This window comes from Apus apus, chromosome 15 (genome assembly GCF_020740795.1).
Source record: "Apus apus isolate bApuApu2 chromosome 15, bApuApu2.pri.cur, whole genome shotgun sequence".
NCBI lineage: Eukaryota > Metazoa > Chordata > Aves > Apodiformes > Apodidae > Apus > Apus apus.
In genome coordinates this window covers 8,172,464-8,195,897 of record NC_067296.1, presented here as the reverse complement: position 1 = coordinate 8,195,897, position 23,434 = coordinate 8,172,464, and the positions used below count along the sequence as shown (strand labels likewise).

General features: G+C 42.7%; 1 protein-coding gene across 2 annotated transcripts in view; it reads left to right on the top strand.

Moving 5' to 3' along the window:
• Positions 1-23,434, top strand: part of NFATC2 (nuclear factor of activated T cells 2) — a 92,887-nt gene that overhangs the window by 37,929 nt on the left and 31,524 nt on the right. For both annotated transcript variants that reach the window (XM_051632805.1, XM_051632804.1), the window contains exon 6: positions 9,593-9,733. In XM_051632805.1, the coding sequence (XP_051488765.1) occupies positions 9,593-9,733 (141 nt within the window). The remainder of the gene's footprint in view (positions 1-9,592; positions 9,734-23,434) is intronic.

Genomic DNA, 23,434 nt, shown 5'->3' with positions numbered 1-23,434 from the left:
TACTGAATCCTGAGAAGAAGAGGCCTCCAACGGGGTGCACCCCGAGTCACAGTAATTTCTGGAAGTGTTCCACCCACTTCATTGGTTCATGTGCATCCTGTGATGCTTTTTGTTGGTAAATGGTGCCTTTTCAGTGGTTTGGGGATTTCACAAATACACAATGAACAGTTTTCCTCTCCCTTTGCTGAATGACTCACCCCTTTAGCAGAACCTGTCCTGCCATAATTCGTGTGAAGAAAGTCACTGAATAAGTTCTCTTGTATGTGTCTTATTTCTCAAGATGCAGGCTTTACTTAAATAACAACTGCTTAGAATAAGAGAGGAGCTGATTCTGGATGGGAAATCAAGAGAAATTGTGGCTAGTGTGTTATTGATGGCAGGTTGGAATAGAACAATAGAAATTAATAAACAAGGCAAGGCTGAGAAGAGGGTGATAGATATGTATAATATCTTGGCAATGTTTATGAGAAGATAACAACTATCTGATCATTTTAGCAGCTGAGTGAAGTCACCATGGCACCATGATGGAGAAGGGAGAATAGTGGGAGTAGCCACCACCCTTCTCTATAGGAAACAGTTAGGATTCCTTATGGGACCAGATGGCTGAAACAATAGTGGCCTCCACCCCAAACGTGCCCCTGCTGAAACAAAGGCCCATTTGGTAAAGGAAACATTCAGAAAACGGCAGCTTCTGTGGATAGGAAGGTGATTGTGGCAAAGGATCACCTGGCTTCTCCTTCAACTTCTTCTCCAAGTGGAAACAGCCCATTCCTGCCTGCACCAGGAAGCTACTTGGGTAGGGAAACTCCAGGTGTAACTTGTACATCCACTGTCCAGAAAAACAGCACAAGCCCAGAGCAGAGGGTTGGATAGTCCTCAGGTCATGCGGGGAGCCCTGCAGCTCACACCCCACTTGTTCAGATTCTCCCACACAAAAAGCAAATATGAGTTAGCCAGGCATTTCTAAGAGCCTTTCACAATTGCACGTTGTATTTGTGCCCATCACAAAAGACTGTTTAAGCAGAAATCCAGTCCAGAATTAGATAGCATTTTTCCAAATTGTATGTGCACACCTAATTTGGCTGCTGTTTGCAGTGGCTTGTTTGAGGTGTCTAGGCGTTTATGCTGAAATGTGTTTGCTTTGATGAGCCTTAGGGGCATAAAAAAGCCAAGAGTGGAGATACCAGTGGCTTATTTTTATGTTTTTTATAATTAAAATCTGAAAATGTTTGCTGTATAGCAGACAGCAAAGTTCCTACAAGAAAAATATATGTTTGTTCCCATTTTATTTTTTGAGTACTGGATATGCTGGCAATTTGGAAAGATAAGTTAAGGACTGTGTTTTTCTGAACTCATGGAAATAGAGTATAAAGTGATCTGCAGTAACAAGCCTCTTCCATTTAGAATGTATACTGCATATTTAGCAATGGTTTTGCATTTCAGTAGCACTTCCTGATCTCAGCCCAGTTCTGGGAAGATGGCTAAAAACATTACCAGTATAGTGATGCAGACTAAATCACACTGGAGATGATAATCTTAGTTTCTCCCAGACAATCAGCATGTGTTGCAGAGCTCACAGCCTCAGGTAAGCTCTGGTGCCCTGCTGAGAAGGGGCAAGCTGGGGCTCTGTGACATTTTCTCCTTGTGCCCCACCTTTGTATGCTGCTGGGACTCTCTTTTTTTCCTTCTTTTTTTTTTTTTTTTTTTTTTTTTTTGACATGGCCACCAGGGAACCCTTGTCCCCAGCGACTCTCCTTTAGGTTTTCTCCTGTCTGGTAGCTGTTAGTAATAACCCGCCGGGAAAGCCTTAGTAAGTAGCAGCTCTAAGATAACTGGCCCTTTCCCTACCAGTGGGGCTCCCCCGGGAGCACGGTTGCTACCAACAGAAAAGCTGAGTGCTCTCCTCAGCAGGAGACGATCCCGGCTGAAAAGTCCCACCGGTGTCAGCAGATCATTAGCTGCAATGAAGCAAGAACTGTGAAGTATCTGCTTTTCACGGGGAGATTTGGTTCCACCTCATCTGTGTCACATTCAGCACTTGACAGGTTTTAGGAGGGGATTTCACAGGTTCAAAGCATCATCCGGAGCTAGTTCCTCCCCAGGCAGTTGTGTGGGAGGACCAAGGAGGTGATATGTTGTTAAATGATCAGTTATGCCTCGAAATAGACCTCATATCCAGACAGGCCTGCACATTCAGCATCTTGCAGCTTTTTTCTGCTGTTGCCTGTTGATTAGTTCTTAAGCCACTGAGGAGACAAAGGTATTTGAAAGCCCTCTGATAATTGTAGCAACAGGCCATCACTTACATAGGGATAAAAAGCCACCATCTTGTAGGTGTGGTGCTGGAAAGGTGAGAAAAATCCCTTTTCCTAGGTGTTGCTCCCTGCCTGAAATGGCAGCAATGGAACTATGTGGGATGTCCCCGGGCTCTCTGCCCACACACCCCTGCACATCTCATTGTGCTGCACTTGTGCAGGCCTGAATGTTCCTCCCTGTGTGTGCAGGCCTGTGCTTTAGGCATGGGCATGAGCCAGCTCCTGTAGGGGAGCTCCTGCTGGGCCAGTGCTGTCACAGAGCTGCTGTCACAGAAAGTGGTGAAATCACAGACATGAAGGGTTCCTGCGTTAACTTGTCCCTTCAAACAACAATAACAACAAGCCACTTGGTGAATCACCCATAGGAGGCTTTGATATTTGCAGACCTGATAATTATTTTCAAACTGTTAAGACAAATTCTATTAATTTGTGCATTGCTTTACCTTTCACTGTGAGCTGAAACTCATTTATTCCTGAGTGATTGATCTCTGGAGTTGTGTTTCTGCTCCTCGGCTGGAGCATCCATGGAGCAAAGGAGCAGTATTGAAGGGATATTAGAGCAGCCACATCAGCACCTCTGAGGCAGCTTGTTTTACTCCATGCTGTCAGCAGTCAAAAACTGCTTCATGCAAGTGTCTGCGAGATGGGAGTGTAAGGCTTAGGAGTATCATCAAATGCCTGCAGTTGTGACAGGGGAGGTTTAGATTGGATATTAGGAAGAATTTCTGTACTGAAAGAGTGGTCAGACACTGGAACAGCCTGCCCAGGGAGGTGGTTGAGTCACTGTCCTTGGAGGTGTTCAAAAGCTGTGTAGATTTGGTTCTTCAGGACATGCTCTAGTTGCCAAAGTTTGTGTTTTGTTATTTTTTTGTGTTGATGGTTGGACTCGGTGATCTTGGAGGTCCTTTCCAACCATGATGATTCTGTGATTCTATCATCCACACTGTGTCAGAGATTTTATTCTAATGGATCTTGTTTCATATAACCCACATTTGCTGATACTAAGCTGTGCTCATAAATCCCTTAAAATGCAAATTATTGCACTTGGCATGAGAGAAAGAGTCTAAAATCTTGTTCTTATAATAGATATTCCAAGGTGGTAAAAAAACAACAACAAAACTTACTGCTAAAGAACTGTGTGTCCATCTGAGGAATTTAAATAGTTTCTATTACTATCTGTATTTTGTTCCACTAAATCAGGTTAAATATCTTATTTCCCTTTAATCAATTTCCCTGGAAGTTTCCTTTATTTTTCTCTCCTTCTAGTAGATTTTCCCATAATATTAAACAATCTGAGCCTATAATATGTGACACATTAATAACTACAGAGGAAAGAGCTAGTCATGTAAAAGAATGTTGTCTTGGCAAGCCAGTGAGTGCTTTTCCTCGGCTGGGAGTTGTTCTGGTTGGAATACAGTGGCAGGCAAGAAGGAGCCCTAGTTCATTGAGATAAAAAAAAGCAGAAATGAATGGTCTCTTTGCACTTTGGAGATACCCGTTTGCAAGTTTAACCATAACCATGATTATTCTGAGAGTAGCATGGTTTCCAGTTGAATTGTAGGAATTTTCTCTCTCATTTCAACTTTAAGGCAGTCATATAGTTTGCCAGCAATACAACAGACATAAACACTGGTGCTTTTTCTTATTTGAAAATTTTCTTTCTCTTTAATCAGAGAATTTAAAAGCTAATTCTAACGTTTGCCATTTCAAATGTGCAACCAAGATATTTCAGTCTGGAAAGTCTGAGTCAGACAGAAGGAAGGTGCCTGCCTTTTTTGCAGGCTGCAAACCTTGCTACAAGGATAAACTCCTGTTTATTTTTTGTCTTTGCAATACTGCTGTTGGTAAAAGCAAGTGCTCCAGCCTATTACACAGAGCATGGATTTCTGAGCATAATTTAAGCTCAGCAGATCTCCTCCACAAGGGATTGAAGGGAAATGCTGTGCATACCCACAGAGATGATCGACAGAGAAGTGAACCAAGGCCATGGTTTTCCTGTCATTAATCACAGGCTGGTTTGGTGAGCTGGCTGCAGTTCATAGAAAGTATCATACTTATCTGACAGTGCTGCCATCAGTGCTTGTCACTCCTCCTTCAGTGAGACATGATAAAATAAATGATGTGCAGAGAAGGAGGTGGAGAAAAGCCCTCTATTTTTGGTGCTTTTTTCTTGGATGGCTCTGCACAAACTGCTGATTAAGTCTTGCTGGCAACAGATTGAAAACTGTTGTCATTCATACCGGGTTCTTCTTTTCATAGTGTTTAGATCACATTTTCAAGGTTTCCCATCTAATCATGAGGGTTGGAAATTTGGTTTATTTACTTGATTCTCACTGGCCCGTACTCCTACCAGGAGGTAATTCAACCCATCCCTCTGATGAGAAGATTGCTGCTCTCTAGGGTGCCTCACTGATGTCTACCTGAGATGCCTCCTGCCCTTGATCCTTCCCTTGGCTCCCATGCTGCAGCTCCCCAGCCTTTGCTTCTCATCCCACCAAGCTTAGGGTGGTTCAGTATGAGGTGGATGGGATCAAAGTCTCTCTGGGCATTAATACATTGGATAAGCACTGGGCACAGGAGCTCTGCTCCTATAAACCCTACCACAGGCAGGCAGCTCGTGGTAAATAAACACTGTGACAGGAGGAATGAAATATTTACTTTGGCTCATTAAGGTTTGCACTGAGGTGGAAGAATTAACCCCACAACAAATCACGCCTCTGCTATTGCTTCCAGGGCTCAGGATTTTTTTAAGCATCAGACATCCAGTTCTATCTGCTCTTTTCAAATACAACAGAAATCAGTGGCTGGAGCAAAAAGTCTTTTGGGGTTTGGAAAGAGGTGTCAGGAGTGGTGAGCCATGGCTTGAAGGCTTCCAGCATGCTGGGGTGAGCTGAGGCTGCCCCAGGCAGGGTAAGGATAGGAGGAGTCCAAAGAAGGACCTGGGCATTTGGCCTGGGGAGACTGCTGCACTGGGGGTGCAGGTCATGATCACCTGTTGTAAGTAACCACATTTGTTTGTTTACATGGCTTGTGATAGCAGTTAGAGGTAATTAGAGGTAACAGTGGCTTTGTCTTCACGGAGCTGCAGGGGAGCCTCAATCCTGCTCCTCGTGATCACCCAGGATAAGATCTAAACTGTGGTCAGCTATGGGCACAACAGGTAAACCTAACACTGGCTCCAGTGTTGCAGGTGGCAGAAAGATGGTGTGGAGCAGGCTGCACTCTAGCAGCTGTTCTTTGACCTCGGTTTATACAGATGTCTGCATGGAGCCCTACAGCCACGCTGCGGAAGAGGGCATTGAAGTAATGCTCTGATTCACAGGGGCTGCAGAGTATCTCCACTCTGGAAGTGATGGTCAGACTTCTGCTGCTCTGTGCAGAGTTCACAAGACCATTCCTCCCGAGAGGCAGATCATATTCATCCTTTGCCTACATTACACAATCCAACCCTCACTCTTATTGCACATTCAAGGAGAGAGATTGCAGAGATGGCTCCTCTTGGAGGCTGTTAAGAGATATTTAGCTTGAGTTAAGAATCCTCATAAGACGAGTCAGCTTTTCGGCAGGACAAGGCAGCGCTTGGAAGCCCTCTAAGTCAGTGGAAGGAAACATGATGCTCAGACAGGGCTAGAACTGCTTGTCCCAAGAGATATGTGCAGGATGAGAACTGATGGGGAGAGCTGGGGGGTGCAGAGGGAAAGAGGCTCTCAGATGGAGCTGGGATCGCCTAAGGAGCACAGTAGTGAAGACAACAGAGGTTGTTGCTGAAGCTGCTAGCAGCTATGAGCAACACTCTCCTGGGGGAGATTTGGAGGCACAACAGGCTGCTCAAGGTGGTCATCTGTCTCAAAACACCATTTTTTTTTTCTTCCTAGAAACCAAATAGCTTCTCTGACAGAAAAGGAATGATCCCAGGTGCTGCAGGCAGGTGGGGAAGCAAGCAGCACCTTCACTCTGCCTCGGCACGCTTCCTTCCAGCCAGCCTCCAGGCTCGTGCATCCCTTGTGAAGTGTTCAGCCTGCCAGCCCAGGCCCTTAGGCCATCTTAACCTTCGCTCTACCTGCTAGCTTAGGGAAGGTGATAAAGGCTTATCCCCCAAGCAGCACCCTGAGCCCCTGCAATGGGTGCAGGTGAGCCTGGGTGGGCTGTGGGCAGCAGTGGGCCTGCAGGCCAGGCAGGGGTGAAGAGCAGGGGTTTCTTCCCTCCCAGACTGAGACCTGCTGGACATGGTGCAGCTCAGAGACAGCAGCTCCCTTTCTCTCTTGCATTGCTGCATGCATTGTATTTCTTGGCACCATGCATCCATGACATTTTGATTTGCAGACAGTCAAATAAAATAGAAAAATAATGTCCCCTGTTAATAGGTTGACACACTGCTTCAGGCCAAGTGTGAGTATTTCTATAGCATTTGCTTTGCTGCCTTATGTCAGTAACTGTTGCTATTGAAAGTAAACACCCCAACTGGTTAAATCAACAGTCTTTTGTATATTCAAAGCTCATAAACTCCAGTAGCTGTAGGTCACTTTATGAAGTGACAAACCCTGAGGGAAGAGAAGAAATAGTGTGAAATTATTGCATGCAGTCTACCCATCATGAACCTTAGAGGAAAGGGATTTATTTGCAATTAATATTTCTTGCAGAGGAAAAAAAAGCAATCCTATTGAGGCAGCTCCATGGTGAACCTTGAGCCTCTTTACTGGTGGGAATAGGGAATGGGGTGAAATCATCTTTTAGGTTTGGGTAAAAAAAAAAAAAATCTTGGAAAATGAAGAGGTTTTCAAACTACCTAGTAGATGGAGAGAGTGCAGGCAAAATGGGGCAGAAGAAACCTGGAGCTCAGTAGGTACTTGTATTCCTCTACTTTTCCCTTAGCGTGCTGTCTGGAGTGAGAAACTCAGCTGAAACACTTCCAAATGGTATTATTCTGCAGCACGTATAAAGCACACATGGATTTTGTAGACGTAGAGCATGACCAAGTCTGGGGCAGGGTGAAAGCAGTTTGGGAGATGCCTATAGCCTGTTCCTGCCGCAGCCATGGCCGAACGTGGCTCTGCATCAGCCTGGCTGCTGCTGGCAGCTGCTCCGGGTGCCCGCACAGCACCTCTGCCCATCACAGGCTTCCAGGCAGCACTGCTGGGGCTGCCCCAGCTCAGCTGAGGGTGGCAGAAGGGTTTTTGGCAGTTCCTAAGAGCTGGGATGCACATTCCCAGTGAACCATCTGTCCTCCCCAGCTCCCTGGTAGGTCGCACTGTACACAAACACTGTGCTCTATGGAAGTTGGACACAGGCTTGGTCTGCAGCAGCGATTTCCAACTTGCTGAGATCCAAATGTAATTAAGATGAGTCAGACAGTTATTTCCAGGCTAAAATTTGTCCTTCCTCCTCCTGAAAAAGCCTTGAGAACCACTCATTTGTGGGATGTCAGGTACAAAGCTCTCTCTTAACACACTGAAGTCTGAACGAGCATAGGTTACTCTTGAATTTTGATGATTTGGAATGCTTTGGAAGTAAAATTTGGGGTTTGAATAAGAATAAATAATAGGAATGAAGTGTCCAGGAAAAACTTGAATACATTTTCTCTCTACTATCATACATATGTTTTTGGTGATAGCTATTTACTCTTAAACCTTTTTATGGTTACAAATCTGTCAGTGATAAACCCAGTTATGAACTAATAAAAAATTTGAATTATCTGTATTTTTAACAGGAGGAAAATCTCTGTGTAATGACTGACAGATAGGGTTCAGCTGAGCTTGTCCTTGCTAGAAAGTTTCTCCCCTCTCTAGACACTTATCTGAAGGGCTTAATGCTTGTGTTTTCCCACCAAATAGCATTTTCTTCATATAGTGAAGGATCTGTAGAGCTCTCACCACAACCAAGATCCGTTGGGTTTTTGGCTTTCTGAAGGTCGCACAGCAATAAAAAGGTGCCAGGAGCAGGTCACAGAAAGCACAGTCTTGAACACAGCCCTGCCTGTTTGTGAGTGCAGGGTCAGTGCTGAACATATAGGGTAACTTATTTCCTTATTTTTGGCTCAGCAGCCAGTGGTGTTCAGTGAAGACACAAGTGCTCAGGGGCTCTTGGGAGCAGCCTCTTTGTCAGAGAAAGTTAAAATCCAGCCAAGACAGCTGTTAAAGAAATGAGCAGCATCCTCTAGAGGCCTTTCCAGTTGGGGTGGATGAATCTGGAGGAGTTTAAGTGCAGGTCATGAACTCGCAGTTCACCAGATCCAAACTGCTGCCCACCTGGTCTGGTCACAGGGAAGCTCCTGATATTTTCCAGCTGTTTGCATTGTAGGAAACAACTCTCACATCTTCACTTTCTTCAGCTCCTTCTGCATGTTAGCAAACACTTCGAATAGGCTTGCGGGGATGGTGACCAGGATTCTCCAAAGCTTTTCTGGCTGTGCAAATGGATGTTTTAATGGGATGAGAGGAAAGCAGGTGGAGAGATGGTGCTATACTGCTTTTCTGGCTAGAGGAAGAAGGAATAATTTGCCAAAGTCACACTCCCAAGTTCATGGCCAAGAACAGTAAAGACCTTAGAAATCCTTGATCATGCACATGCCCACCTTAATTCCACCCTAGTTCTCTTTCCTTGCCTTTATAGTTGAACTCAGTCTGCAACACAAGGTTCTGCTCCTCAGACATTCAGGCCTCTTCAAAACTTGCCTGAAAAAAGGCCCGGCTGCAGCACTGTCCTGGTGTGACCCCTCCTGCTCAGCTTCATGATGGCCCCTCTTGTTGCATGCACAAGGCTTGGTGCCTGCAAAGGGAGATGGTACTTTTGTTGGCAACTGGACTGTTCCAGGCCCAGTGTAGTCTCTGTTCTGTAGGAGGCAGTGGGCTCTTGTAGAAAAGGTTTATTTTTATTTTTTATTCTGAAAGAATTCAGTGTTGTTCAGTGGAATCCTCTCTGTAGGTGGAATTTTTGGGCTCCAGGGCAGTAGTATGCCTGCACTTGAAAATTTGGCCATTTATTTGGAAACAGAGATGGGCAAGTTCCAGCTCATTCATCCAAGCTGTCCTTTCTCAAGGACAAGGAGTAAGGCCAGCACAGCTGAAACACTGCAGCCAACTCCTGAATGTTTCCAAATAAAATGCCTTGAGTAAGTTTATTTTTCCCTCTCAAACCTAAATTTAGCACCCTGGAGAAGCTGCTTTGGCAGTCAACAGATGGTAACGATGACAAGATCTATCTATGGATAGTTCTGGGAAGATTTGGAAAGTCCTGGTAAAACAGAGTTGGTTTCATTCATGTCTGCAATTTGTCCACAGCCCAAAGGTCTGCGCATGAACTTCCAATGGTTGAAAGACAAGACATTGATAGTTGCCTTGTTTATGGAGGACAACAGATGATCCTGACTGGACAAAATTTCACAGCAGAGTCCAAGGTGGTGTTCACAGAGAAAACATCAGGTAAGGCAGATTTTTTTCTAACTGTCCCTAACACCATAAGGCAAATCTATAGTGCATTGTGTCTCATAATCTCATCCTAAGATTTGTGCTTAGAAGTAACTCTACTCAAGTGAGTAGCCCCATTCAAAGTCATGTAAGTACAACCAAATTGCTTTATTTGCTTTTCAGGCACTTTTGAAGAGTAAATCAAAACTATGTCATGGGGAAAGTTCACAAGAATAGAGACACTGGGAATCAGCAGGAACAGGATGTGTTATCAAAGAAATGGAATAACTCTTACATGTTTCTCTGTGTTCTTTTAATCTCATGTTTAGGGAATGCTACTGTAGAAATCATAATTGAAATGAACATTTTTAATTTATATGAAATATGGGTAAATATTTGTGTTCTCTTTAGAAGTCTATAGGGGCAAAATGTGCATAATGTGTATTTTTATACATATACTGAGATACAAGAAGGCATCTCTTCATCTTCCATATTTTTTTTCAGGTATTTTTATATAGGCTCAGGCTGTAACAAAACAAATACATTTCAATTCAAAGAGAAAAGGGCCCTGTTACAAACAAATGCTTTTTTTTCTACTAGAGCTTCTTCTTTTAAAACATATTTTGCTGCAGTTTTCAGATAATCTTGCTAGCTCTTGAGCTAGGGAACGATCAATGGGAAACGAGTGGCAGATTGTAGATTCTCTCTTTTCATCTTCTCTATTGGAGTTGGATGAATATAAAAAATAGGAATAAAGAGTGGTTACAGGCATGTACTTAGTTGCCTAGCATTACCTTTACTGCCTTTGCTGAGGTCTCTATTGTATTTTCATAATGTCATGCTATAATAATAATCACTTGATTTTTAACTCAAAGATTACCTGACCCCAGAAAATATGCTTAGCATGATCTAATAGTTAAGGTGGGCAGCAGAGATCCAGGTTTTCTTGTTTGCAGGAGGAAACGCAAACAAATGAATTCTGCTGTAGTTAGTTACCTGTTTTTTTCAGAGCTGAATTGTTGCTTTTCTAGTATTATAGACATGCAGGCATTTATTCTCACCTCACTAAGCAACATGTGTATTTTATTGGATTTTCTAAGACTTTTGCAAAGGGACTTTTGTTTCTTTGTAAATGGTCAGGACTTGTTTAGCTTGTCCTTCATTAAGCTTGATTTTTATACTCTGAATAATGTGCTCTGCAAGGGTAACAACAATGTCCAGGGATCAAAAAAAGTATTCTGCAACCACAAAGGGCCAGACTCTGCCATTCCTTACTCCTGTTGATTTCAGTGAGACAAAGGACTCTGCAGTATGAAAAAGCAGCAGCTTGTTTTATGTAAAATTTGTGTTCCCTTTGTGCTGTTAAGAAAACACATTGCTCCTAAGTTTTCTGTCACTACTCCAGGGTAGAGGCAACTAAAGAGATATATCCAGTTACTTGCAAGGGATTTAAGAAATTGCATTGCCCAAGTGAACCGCATGTGCATGATTTATGGGGTAATGCCTTTGGCAAAGAAAAAAAGTAAGAATTGAGCTAAAAATTAACGTATGTGGGTATCAGCTGGTGATGTGTGGCAAAAAAAAGCATGCTGTGAGGCCCAGTTTCTTCCCACACCACCAGCAAGCCATGCTATTTTACACCAAGCATGAAAGGCTCTGGGCCTCTGAACTGTGAAGGTTCAGATGAGCCTGTGCAGTCAGAGCAATTTTCTTGGCTCCCTGTATTTCCTTTTAAGCCCATGTATTAATTCCTTCCCACTGTGCTGCCACTGTTCCGTGGATGTCAGCGAATCATGAGGGTGCATGGGAATATGCTTGGCAGCCCACGATGGTACCTGTCCCAAGAATGTTTTGCAGTAACTAAAGGAGATGATACACTCAAAGGAGGTAGTTCTTAATGCCCCTTCGAGGAAACATCCAAAACGCCCAGCCCCTATTTCCATATAAGAGCAGAGATGCTTCTGGCTGGAATAGATGTTAGAAAGTAAAAAGAACAACAACATTTTCCACACTAAATCTAAAGCTTTCTTCACTCTGGGGAAATTGCTTTTTTTTTTCTTCTTTTTTTACCTCCTGGTAGTGGAGAGACATGACTTCTCCCAGCCCAGTCTGGAGCAGGGATTTGCATGCTGGTGTTCCATATCCTGCCTCTCCCACTGCCCCTCAGCCTCTGCAGGCAGTCTGAGTCTGCTGGACTTCAAATAAGTGATTGGCAGAGGGGGAAGTTAGTGGATGGGAGGCCCAGAGTCATATCTCTAGCCTGAACTGAAGCCTGTGTAGTTTGCAGTGGGTTATCTGGGACATTATGCTCCCTTCTGAAGATGAGCTTGTCCCTGTGTATCCATGCTCTGTTTTATCTCATACAGTTATGCCCTGAAATGCTTTTAAGGTGAAGATGCCTTTCTTTAATAAGTATATCTTAAGATGAGGAAAGTTAAAGAGCTGAGCTTGATATGCAGATCCTGCAGCGGCTGATCTGACTTGGGCTGACTTAAGCAGACTGAGAATTAAGCCTTTGTGCCTGTGTTGTCAGAGGTTAGTAAGTGTCCCCTTCTGCCTGAAAATTAGGATCTTATGCACGTGTGATTTTCAGCTTTCCTCTTCACAAACTGCAGACAATCTTAATTTTGATTACTGTGTCCATGCTTAGCTGTTGTTGCATCAGGCTACATGAAGACAGAACAAAAAAAGCCTAGTTCTGCAGCCTGATTTGTCAATTAGAAATGTCACTGGGTGGAAGGAGGAGGTGGATCCTGCGCCTGTGAGCTCGCTCACTGCAGGTCCGATCTGCACAGCAGCTTGCAAGAAGTGCTGATAAGCCTCGCAGAGGCAAAGCAAGCCACAATAAACACGCCAGGAGGTGGATCGTGCATCGCTGGGGTGACCCTGTCACTGTTGCGCCCTCTTGTTTCTGTGAAAGGATCGCACCTTTGTGAAGGCAGGAAGATAACGCCAGCTTGCAGAGGAAACGTGGTTTTCTTTGAGTTTCATTTTAACACCTCACAAGCCTTGTCTGTGCTAGCAAGTGGTATTCCATTTCCCTCTTTTGCCACCAGTTTTAGCTTTACTAATGACAACAAGGGTGAGAGTAGCAGTGTAGGCCATCTAACAGGTATCAGCATGCTGTACTCCATAGAGCTCCTTGGTTTGGCTTGCTTGTCTTGTGTTTTGAGAGTAGAAAGACTTTTTGTCCCAGCAACTTTTGTGCAGGTATCTTTGTACAGTGAAATAGTCTCCTGTTAACTCTTTCATAGACTCCAAAATCTTGAGTACACATTGAATCTGGGGCTGAATCGAGTCTGCAATGGATGGGGTGCTGGGAAGGTGACAGGCAGCGTGCCTTACGAAACTGAGGAAGGTGCTGTTGGGGCACACAATTGTCAGGTATTAGCCCTCAAGCAGACACTCAAAACCTGTTTCAGTTTCCTCTGGATCACAGGCAATTATTCACTCACTACTAGCAGCACAAAGAAATGTAGAGATGTTCATATTTGCGACCAAAATACAACACACTTCTAAGAATAATCATTAATAGTTTTTACTTCTCTGTTACACAGCACTACAGATATATTCTTCCCTAAAAATACCTGGAAAATAAAGAATATTCCCCAAATTATGCTGGGATGGCATTATGAAAATAACAGCCCTGTTGTATTATGTGAACTCCAAACTATTGCAATGAGCTCACCAATGAGAGGTCTGTAAAAGTCTCTCATTTTAGGCTTGTGACAGGAAATGGCAGCAGGAAGTGAATGAAGGGGCTGGAGCTCAGTGCTCTGTATGTGAGCGAGGGAATAAGGTACTTTTGAAATGAAGTACATTTGAAATGATAAAGTGTTTGAAATGCTGATGCATAAATAACATTCATTTTCTTAATGATAAGGTTTCCCAACATGCAAGCTTTATGGTTTTTTAGTTCTTTTCTAGGTTATCTGTTTCTGATGAAATACTGTAATCTGTAGCTGCTGCAACCCAGGGGAACTCATGAATTTGGTAGAGTCAGTCAGCACACAAAAGGAGAATTTGGCTGAAGGAGTTTTAAGATCTGAACTTGGAGACAAAACTGAGTGCAGTGAAATAAAAATAGGTCAGAGAAAGCAACTAGATTGGATTGATTAGATAGAAATTTTTGAAATCTGGAAGAGAGAGCTTGAAAAGTCTTATGGCTATCAAGGATTTGGAATACTCTAAAGGTCAAGTGTGTTAGTGTTTGGTTGGAGCCCAGATCTTAAAATGCAGTTAAAAAAAGAAAAGGTTTGGAATTCCCCTTTTTATTTGTTTTAATTGTCATGTAATAGCTTGCAAGTCAGATGATGTTGTGTTTACTCCCATTTGTGTACTAGTTACTGCTGCTGTACTGTGAGTGATAGAGAAGTTTTGTGTTTCTCTGGGAGAAAAGTGCAAATAGACTCTGCTTTCCCCTGCCAAACTCTTATGGTGGCCACATGGACATCATGAATCATTGCTTGGACAATGTGGGTGGTGGAGGAACAACCCAAGCAGAAAGCCTACATCTTTGGAGTAGATCCACCATAAATCTTTCAATTCAGCACCTCACTGTAAAGTGAGGAGGTGGTGCTCCATGTGCCCTTTGAACTGATGCAGCTGTCAAGGCCTCTGAAACATGGATGCTCAAAGTCCATTTGACAAGAAATCCTTTCATCTCTAGAAGCACCAAGGGCCACATGTATCTTTTTTACCTGTTTTATTCCAGTATATTAATTTACATCCTTTGCTGGGGCTTGCCTCTCACTGGAATAACAATAATGTTAATAACTATTCTGAAGGTAGCCACACTACTTCACAACTCTGATTTCCAGCACTTCTGTACATTTCTCACTGCAGACACGTGCTTTACTTTAACTCCAGGCAAATCACTTCATTTCTTTGAAACATAGTACTTTCACTTTTTGAAGCAAACAAGCAGGCTCTAGAGTGATGTGCTGCATTCCCACTGCATTGCAAGCCAGCGATTAAGCATAGCAGCGTTTTCTGGTTTTGGAATTCCCACTTTTTTCTAGAAAAAGCTTTGTTTATGAAGCACAGTAAGGTGAACCCGATGATGCTACCAATCTTCCTGTACCTCTCCCTGCAAAAGTTAAAAGGAAATCACAGCTCCCTAGAAAGGTTTTATATTCACAGTTGAGAGCTGACAACAGTGATGATTTGTTAAATATATCTATTTAGATATAGTTAAAAAGTACAATAGATTAAAAAAAATATAAAATTCAAAATGTATAGTTCCTTACGTCCCTCCCTTCTGCCCTGCAGCTGTAGCAAACGCTCAGTACTTCTGGGAGTTTGAGTATGAGACTTGCTTATGAAAAGCAGCCAGAGAGTTCAGTGAAATGGAGAAAATCCTTTGGTAATGTGGTGTGGAAGTCCTCAGGGATCATCAGTTCTAGGGCCACAACAGGAAGAATGGGGCAGCCTTGACAAGCAAGGAGTTAAAAGTGACAATGTTTTACTTTGAGCCAAAGCTCTTGGGGAGCTGAGTCCACAGTAAGTGTTGCCCCAGAACCATGAATGCCAACACACCTACTGGCTGACATTTTATCTTAAGTAAAGCCACTATTGCGAGTGCTTTTCTATGCAGTAGATGCTTTTTACAGCCCATATGTGTTGTAATTGTGTAAGGTGATCCAAATCTGCTCAAAATCAGCCAAATTACTTGAAACATGAAACGGTCTTCTGGCCAGGACAATTCACTATAGAAAATTGTGATGGAATGGCAATATGGCATGTGTAATGTGAATAGAAGGTGGCTTGTGTATTGGTTTTGATGATTGTAAAGAACCAGGGCTGAAGATCATGGTCCTTTGTGGGAGATGTGAAAGGAAATGTTAAGACTTGTCTACAGCTATGTTCCCCTTTCCTGTTGCATCAGGTCTGAAGTTTCTCACTGTGCCCCAAACAGAGAACTAAAAAGCCTGTCAGGCTGACATTTATGAATGATCAAAAAACTCCCAAGGAATGCAAAAAATAGAAAACTATTTTCAATAATTATTTCTTTGAACTTAATGATGCAAAATTAATGTTGCCATTTTCTCAGGCAAATTAAAGATAAAATAAGACACCAACGTTTTTGTATTAAACTTGCAATTTTTTCCCCAGATCCATCCAACAGAGATGTTTGCTATCTGACCCCAGCACACAGTACTCTCACTGACTTTCCAATTAATTAACTGAAATAGAAGGTTTAAATTATGGAGAATTGAGGAGAACAGGCCGTGTCTTAGAACTAGGATCATAACTCAGCCACAGGCACAGGCTGCTGCACATGCATTATAATGTAGGATTTTAAGGTATCTTAACCTGAGACAAAAGCTCAGCATCTGGGCAAGAAAAATGAACTGTTGTTTCTTGTTTTTAATGGGAAAGGCTAAGGAAAAAAAAAAGCATGAATATCTGGGATTAGTTACAGCATTGGCAAAACTGAGAGCAGTAAAGTAATCTTATATGATTCAATTTGTTTGCATCAAGTGAGGTTCTGCAGAGAGTATATGAAATATATTTGCTACCTTGCTATTTTCTTGCCAGTCTAGAAAGAGCACACAAGCACTAGCACTTTCACTGCTCCATGCAGTCTGTGGCTGCAGTCCAGCATTTAAAACTGGATGCACATCTCCACTCGAAATCTGCAGAGCAATAGGATGAACCAGGGGGATAAATTATAGATGTCTTTGTTGGGAGGCCCACCTGGTTTTTGCATTAGCTGAAGGTGATCACGTTCCAGGTTAATCTCTTCACTTCATGCCTTGTGGTGCAATGAAGGTGGCTGCAAAGCAGTGCACTGGTCCTGCTCCATGGTTTTCTGTGCAAAAATATGTCAGAATTGGGGAAGATCAGGGAGGTTTTGTTCTCTGGGTTTCTGTTTTGCTTGTTCTAAGTAAAAGAGAAAGGCATCTCAGCAAATCCCACCATTTGTGAATACTGTATGAATCAGGAGGCTTAGAGTTTGCCCTTTTTTGCTGTGCAGGTTTGAAAGTTTCAGGGTAAACGAGACACATTGTGCTTTTCCTTGCTGTTATAGCTGATGGAAACCCAGTGAACTTTATCCCCACAGGTTTACCCCTTGGCTGCAATGTGTTGCCTGTCCAGGTGTTCTTGTAATCCCATGGGGCAATTGTCAGATGGTAAACTGGGGATCCCAGAAAAACACTGCAAAACAGGAAAAAATCTAAGGCTCACACACAAAAATGCAAAAGAGTGTGGCTGCAGAAATGGAGTTGCCATAGCTGTTAGTGGCTCAGCGAGACAGGGTGGAATCCAGTGTTTTGGAAGGTTTCCCCGTATGACACAAGATTTTGGAATTTTACAGCTGGTAAATCCTTATTAACACAGGCAGCCACTACTGGCCTGGATTCCCTGGCTCACTGTTTACTATGGGGGTGCCTGGTGGAAGTATGCCTGGTCCTGATTATTCAGCTTTGAATCTTAATTGTTTAAAGAAAATATTATTAAATAATAATATTTTTTTGGAATAAATGAAAGGCAGAGAGACAAGCTTCCATCACCTGTTGACAGAAAACTGATCATGTAAAAAGCTGGCATGGGGAGTGGAATTCCCTGTTGTCCCGCTTAGTCATCGCATCCTGGTGTGACTCATTTTATTACATGGAGGTTCCCAGTGGTTTTATTTTGAGAGGAGCTTTTGTTAAATAATTTATACACACACACACACACAAAAACACGTATAATCTTAAAAAAACAACAAATTTACTTTAGTGAATTAGCATAAGGGACCACTTGGAAGAGCTCTGGAATGACAGGCTGCCCCTGCTGCTTCACTACTCAGCTACTGTATTAATGTTTTATTTTAGCGTTAATTGAATTTCTCAACAATAGATGGGGAGAAATGTCCTCTAGACTTGTTCTCACTGTGCAAAATGTCAGATTTAGGGCTGGGCAGGATGGCAGATGACTAATCCATTGGCCTTCTACCTCCCAGACCTTGACTTGTATCTTTAGCCTTGGTGACTCAAACTTAGGTCCTCAGTGAAATGAAGGCACTGGTCTCAGCTCATCATAAACAGTTTCATTATCTGCAGTGGGCAGTCTTCCTTCAGAAAGAAAAAGAAATCCATGGAAACCAAGCTCAGTGAAAAATTCAATAGCTCTAACCTCTAGTTTGGTGAGTTTTGAATTGATTCATGCTGCGTTTGCTCAAAAGTTTGAAAACTGTTCTGAAGTAATAGCTTAGAAGGAGAGAACTGCTTAGGACCAGATGCTGAGCAACCTTGCACTGACATGAAGCAGAGTAACTTCCCAGCTGAAATCAGAATTCATCCCTGAAGAGTGCAGCATAGACTTGGTGTGAATTTTCCCCTACCCGTGAAGTGTTCTCATCCTGGAAGTGGTATCTGTTCTGCTGGAAAATGGTCATTGTTCTTTATTCTTGGGGTGGCTCTAGAAAACCTCGACTGTTTTCCAGAGCTGCCTGTCATCTGCTGATAATCATTGTGCTTTTTTGGAAGACCTTCCAAGAAACACACTGAATTGGGACAATTCATTGCAAGCCTAAAGTGACCTCTGCAGAAATGTGTTGTCAGGGTAGCTGCCTCACTAGTTACCAGGCTGTGTTTCTTTGGGGAACTAGTGTGGTTTGCTGCCTGGGAAAAAGGTAACAGGTTGTTCATTAAGTAATTTGTGTAATGCTTGACTAAAAAGCAGTGTACATTTTCAAGCATAAAATCACATGCAGGCACAGAATCACATACTGATTTGGCACAATAGTATACTTAGTCTTCAACTGGAGAGAACTGCAAAGAAAATTTCCTGAACTTCTCAGTCCATCAGTCATGCTTGTTCAAATAAAGCAGTAAGTTTGTTTCTCTGCTAGTTACTGACCCCAAAGTTATGAGTAAGATATCGTGAATAATGTGTAAAGGCTGTAACTGGTTCAGAAAACCTTTAATTGGCTAATTAAAAAAAGCCCTATAAGGGGCTGCAGAGAATCACCCAAAATGTTCCTAATGCAGACTGACATTTTGATTTTCCCCAAAGTTTGAAGCAAGACTTTTGGTATGATCACAGTTTGAGTTAGAGAGGGTAGAATTACCTGCTTCCAACAACTCATTCATTCCTCCAAAGAGTGCTGACACAATCAGATCTCTCATCAGGGTTTAATGCTAAGTCTCATAGCCCTGAAGCAGCACAAAAATCTCTATTTCCTGAACATTTCACTGACCTGTGGTGTTAAAGAGTTGCCAACTAAGACAAACCATTAAATGAGCAGGGAACCACAACAGTAAAAATATCACATGAGGCAGCCACAGCTGGTAAGACCTCAGGGTTAAATAAAAAAATATTTTATCATCTTTTGTGGAACTACTGCTCTTTTCAGAAGTGTGGATTGAATTCCCCTTTCTGGAGGTTGAATTTGAGACACAACCACACACGTGGACCTGGCACCAAGCTCCTGTGTGATCCATGCATGTTTTGGGCCATCCTTGCAGTGTTCTGGCTGGCATGTGTCGCTGCTAGGACAGCCCAGCTCTGACTGCCACTTGCAGAGCACACACTAGCTGCATCTGTGTGCTCATGCTCTTGCAATACTTCAGAAAAAAATTATGCTGTTGCTCTTTGTGCAGTTTTCTGACTCTCCACTGTCAAAGCAGGTTTAATTATACACAATAAACAGCTCTCTGTACTTGGAGACTTCAAATTAAGTTATCGGTCAAGCTGGATCTTAATCTTCTTGGTTCACAGGCAAGGAGAGGAGCAGTTATTTGTCCTATTTGTGGTGTGGCAGAATTACAGGGTAATTAAGGCCCTCGAGAGGTCATTGAGCCCAACTTCCTGCCCAAGGCAAAATGCATCCACGCTGTTTAGGCACCACCTGCGCTGCAACACTGGACTGGAGAAAAGGGCCTACTTCTGAGTAGTCAGGTTATGACCCAGGTTTTGTATTTGGGACTGTACTCTACCACCATATCAGCATTATGATTTTTAGCACATTCTTACAATAAAAATCCCATTTTTGCTGATGACTTTTAAAAAAAATCCCCTTTAATTTCCTTCTCAGAAAATTCTCCTTTAAGAGAGAATATTCTAAAGGTCTTCAATGTGTTGACAGCTTGGAGCAAGATTTCTCTGTTCGGAATTTGCTCAAATTGTCTTTAGATGTGCCTTAGACTTCTCAGTTTATTCCTCCTGCTCTCCATACACTTTCTCAGTGTACACAATCAAAAGATTTCATTTCCAGCAAAAAGGATATGTTGAAGTAGAGAGATTTCTGAATGTGGTTGTATTTATAATTTTATTCATGGTCTCCCTCTTTCTTTTGCCAAAAGTTCACCGTAATGTGCACATCCAGAGGGGTTAAAGGAAAAGCAAATATTGATTGTCTCGGGCTGAAGTTTGTACTTTTGCAGCTATAAAAGTGAAGCAGTGAGACAGATGGAGCCACATCGTGATATTTAAGCATAAAGGTCAGGGGAATGAGCTGCAGAGTGGTTATATTCAACAGGGCTTTGGTGCTTAAAGAACAGGGATTGTCACTGCTGATAGATTTTTTAGAAACCTGTTTAGCTGCCACGAGCATGAATATATCAAAACAGAAGTATTTATTGCCATTAGAATGATAAACCCAAGTACATTTATTTCTTGTTTGGTTGGGCTTATTCTCATTCTTATCCTTAATCACCACAGATTTTTACTCAGTTTAAACATAATTTGATTTTTATGGTTGGCTTCATTAGCTTTTAGTGCAATTTTGGTGGCTTGGTTACTAATTAAAATCCACTGTGATTGTGGTTGCATATGCTTCACAGGCCTCTTGAATATGGCAGATGACTTGGAGGCCCGTTTCTCCTTTATTTTATGCATTTTGGACCAAAAAATCCTTTTGATTTCTACCTTCTTTGTGAAGCTAGTGCTGTTGTATCTGCACAGATTGTTTGAATTTAGCAATACAGAAACAAAGATGAAAACATTCTGCCTGGAGGAAAACCAGTGTCACATATTCCCTCTTGGCTCTTCTTGTAGTCAGGACATGTTCAAATTGCTTTGCTTAGACAGCTCCCAAAGTGTGTCTCTATCAGAGCTCTTAGGACATGTTTTGTTGTTGCCTTTTCCCTCCATTTTTTCTCAAAGAACTATAAAAATTTCTTGGGTTATTTTCTTTTTGTTTGTTTGGGTTTTTTGGGGGAGATGGAGCATAGGGAGGTTCCTTAACACATATTATGATAGTTTCCTTTTACTAAGATCACCTAGCAGAGGCATTAAATATTTACTGCCTTGTCATCAGACAATGTATTAGTATTTGCAAGATTAAACCCCCAACATTTGCTGGCTTCCCCTTTCCCTGAGCTATTTACAGTATCAACTACAGTAAAGCATCAGCTGCATTAATAGGGTTATAGATTTAACCTGCAACAGTCCAGAGCAACAGCCAAAGTGAATGCTTATTGTTAAATAATGGAGTATTTTTCGTTCCTTTGCACAGCAGGCCTTCGGGACGTGAGGGCTAAGCAGCAAATCGGCGGGAGCTTCTCCGGCTCTCATTGCACAGCTTGCTTGGGCCTTCTCTGCTCAGGCAGTCGGTCACTAATCCATGTGTTAGCATTGAAGAGACAACTGACTCACTGTAGAGGAACTTAAAACACTTAAAAAAATAGAAGAAGAAAAAGAAAAGAGTTAGAATTATTTAGCATTTTCTCCTTGCACCCTGAATACTGTGGCAATAGCGGCGTGAGGTGTTGGAGGCCCAGGCTCCCCTCTCTCCCCCCGTGAGGCTCTTCCTCACAGGTAACCAACAAACAGCCATTCTTCCAGCTTTTCCTCAGTTGCCTCCAGTTTCTCAGTGGGAAGGATCAGGAGTGTGGAGGCTCAGCCAGCCAGGCACCCTGCCCAAGCACGCTGGGGAGCTGGCCCATCCTGAGGGAGGAAGGGACATGCTGTTGGCGACGGACTCAGGGAAAACCTTTCTCTCCCTTGTGTGTGATTAGGGGCCAAAAGATAGCAGAAGTATCTCAGGTGCAGGGTGCTGGCTGGGGGAGGTGAGGTCCTGCCTGGTGCAGCTGGGATGACCCAGGGGCTGAAGGACAGGGAGACGGGACAGGCAGGGCCCTCCCTGGGGCTGTGGCCTGGCCGTGGAGCCACAGCTCGGGTCCCTCTTGGGAGGAGGCTGCCCGAAGAGCCCAGTACATCTGTCAGCTCATTGTCTGTGCGGAGCGGAGAACAAAGAGGAAAACAAGAGAAAAAATGCAAAATGCATTTAAAAATACTCTTTCATTTCCCTTTTCGCCAGAAGCAGAAGTACTTAAATAACAGAGGACAAAAGCAGCTCTTGCAGAATTTCCAAGAATTGGGAGAAATAAAAACTCCTGTGGAAAGGACTGTTTTTAGGAGACTTTTACCCCGGCCTGCCAGACCTGGGTGTGCAGTCTGGGGAACCCCCACAGAAATGTGCTCAGGAGCTGCCTCCCCTTCACCAAAGCAAACACCAGCCTTGCTGCTGCAGTATTTCAAGTCATGTTGGTTCATTTGGATACCTGTCCCCCTATTCATTTTAAAATCAAGCTTTCAGAAAGGTATGAAGGTTGTGTTTTGTTTTTTTAAAAGGCTCAGCAGGATATGAAAGTCAAAGGAGTAAAGATTAAACTCTTAAGAAGTAATAAGGAAGGCATTGCTAAAAGATGTTTCTGGGAAGTGTGGGCAACAGTAGATTTAAGAAACATTTGTAACTAGATGGAGCACCGAGTTTCTGTACAAATATCCTGTCACTACTGCTGTACTCTTATAGTGGGGGGGTTGCTTTGATGGTATTCCATACAAGATTTTATTTTCCCCTATAAATACAATTTTGTGTAGCAGAACAGAGATGAGCTGCATGGATATAATTAAGAGCAGAAATACTACTTCTGGTGGTTCAGAGGTAGGGGCTGTCACAGATGCTTTTACACTGAGTGTGGTGAATATTTGTGACTCTGTCACAGCCCGCAGTGGTGGCCATGCTGAGGTGCACATCTGCTGTGGGAGATGATGGGGTTATTCCTTGATCAGACGAGGCGTATTGCTTGACAGCACGTGCTGAGTTTTCATATTGCACATAAAAGAAACAGGTTATAATAGTAAGAAGATAAGCATAACACTAATCAAGCACCCTATATAGCTGTTTTTCCACTTACAGTAAGAATTTGTCCCCATTGAACCACTTCTAGAAAAACCTACACTCCTGCGAGAATTCAGGGCATCTGCCAGTTTCACTGTGCAGCACCTCTAAAAGTCAGCCCTGAAGCAGCTCACTTTTCTTGCTTCCATCTCCATGCACCCTATGACATTTTTAGCTAGTCCTTCCTCCATGTTCTCATTCATTCTGCCCCTTACCACACTGGTCGGGAGCCATGTGGTCATAGCTTAAAATAACGGAAAGTTTGCTGAGCTGCTGACTGAATGTGACCATTAATGAGTTATCTGACCTTCTGGTGGCCTCCATCAGTCAAGCTGGCTGAAATCAAGTGTGGTAAAAAGCAGATGTTGCACCTGTGCTAAATATTTCATTCCTCAGTTTGGCTAATTTCTAAATAAACATTTAATTTTAATATGTATGTTAGCTTTTTCCTGGCGAGAGAAGTGTTCAATGATGTGTTTAAATTAAATGCTGTTGCTTTTGGTTAGGACTGGGAAGGTCCTTTAAATTAAGTCCATTTTTGAGAACTTTGCTAACTTAATGCCCTTAATTTGTTTCTTTTTTTTTAAGTTAAGCTTTAT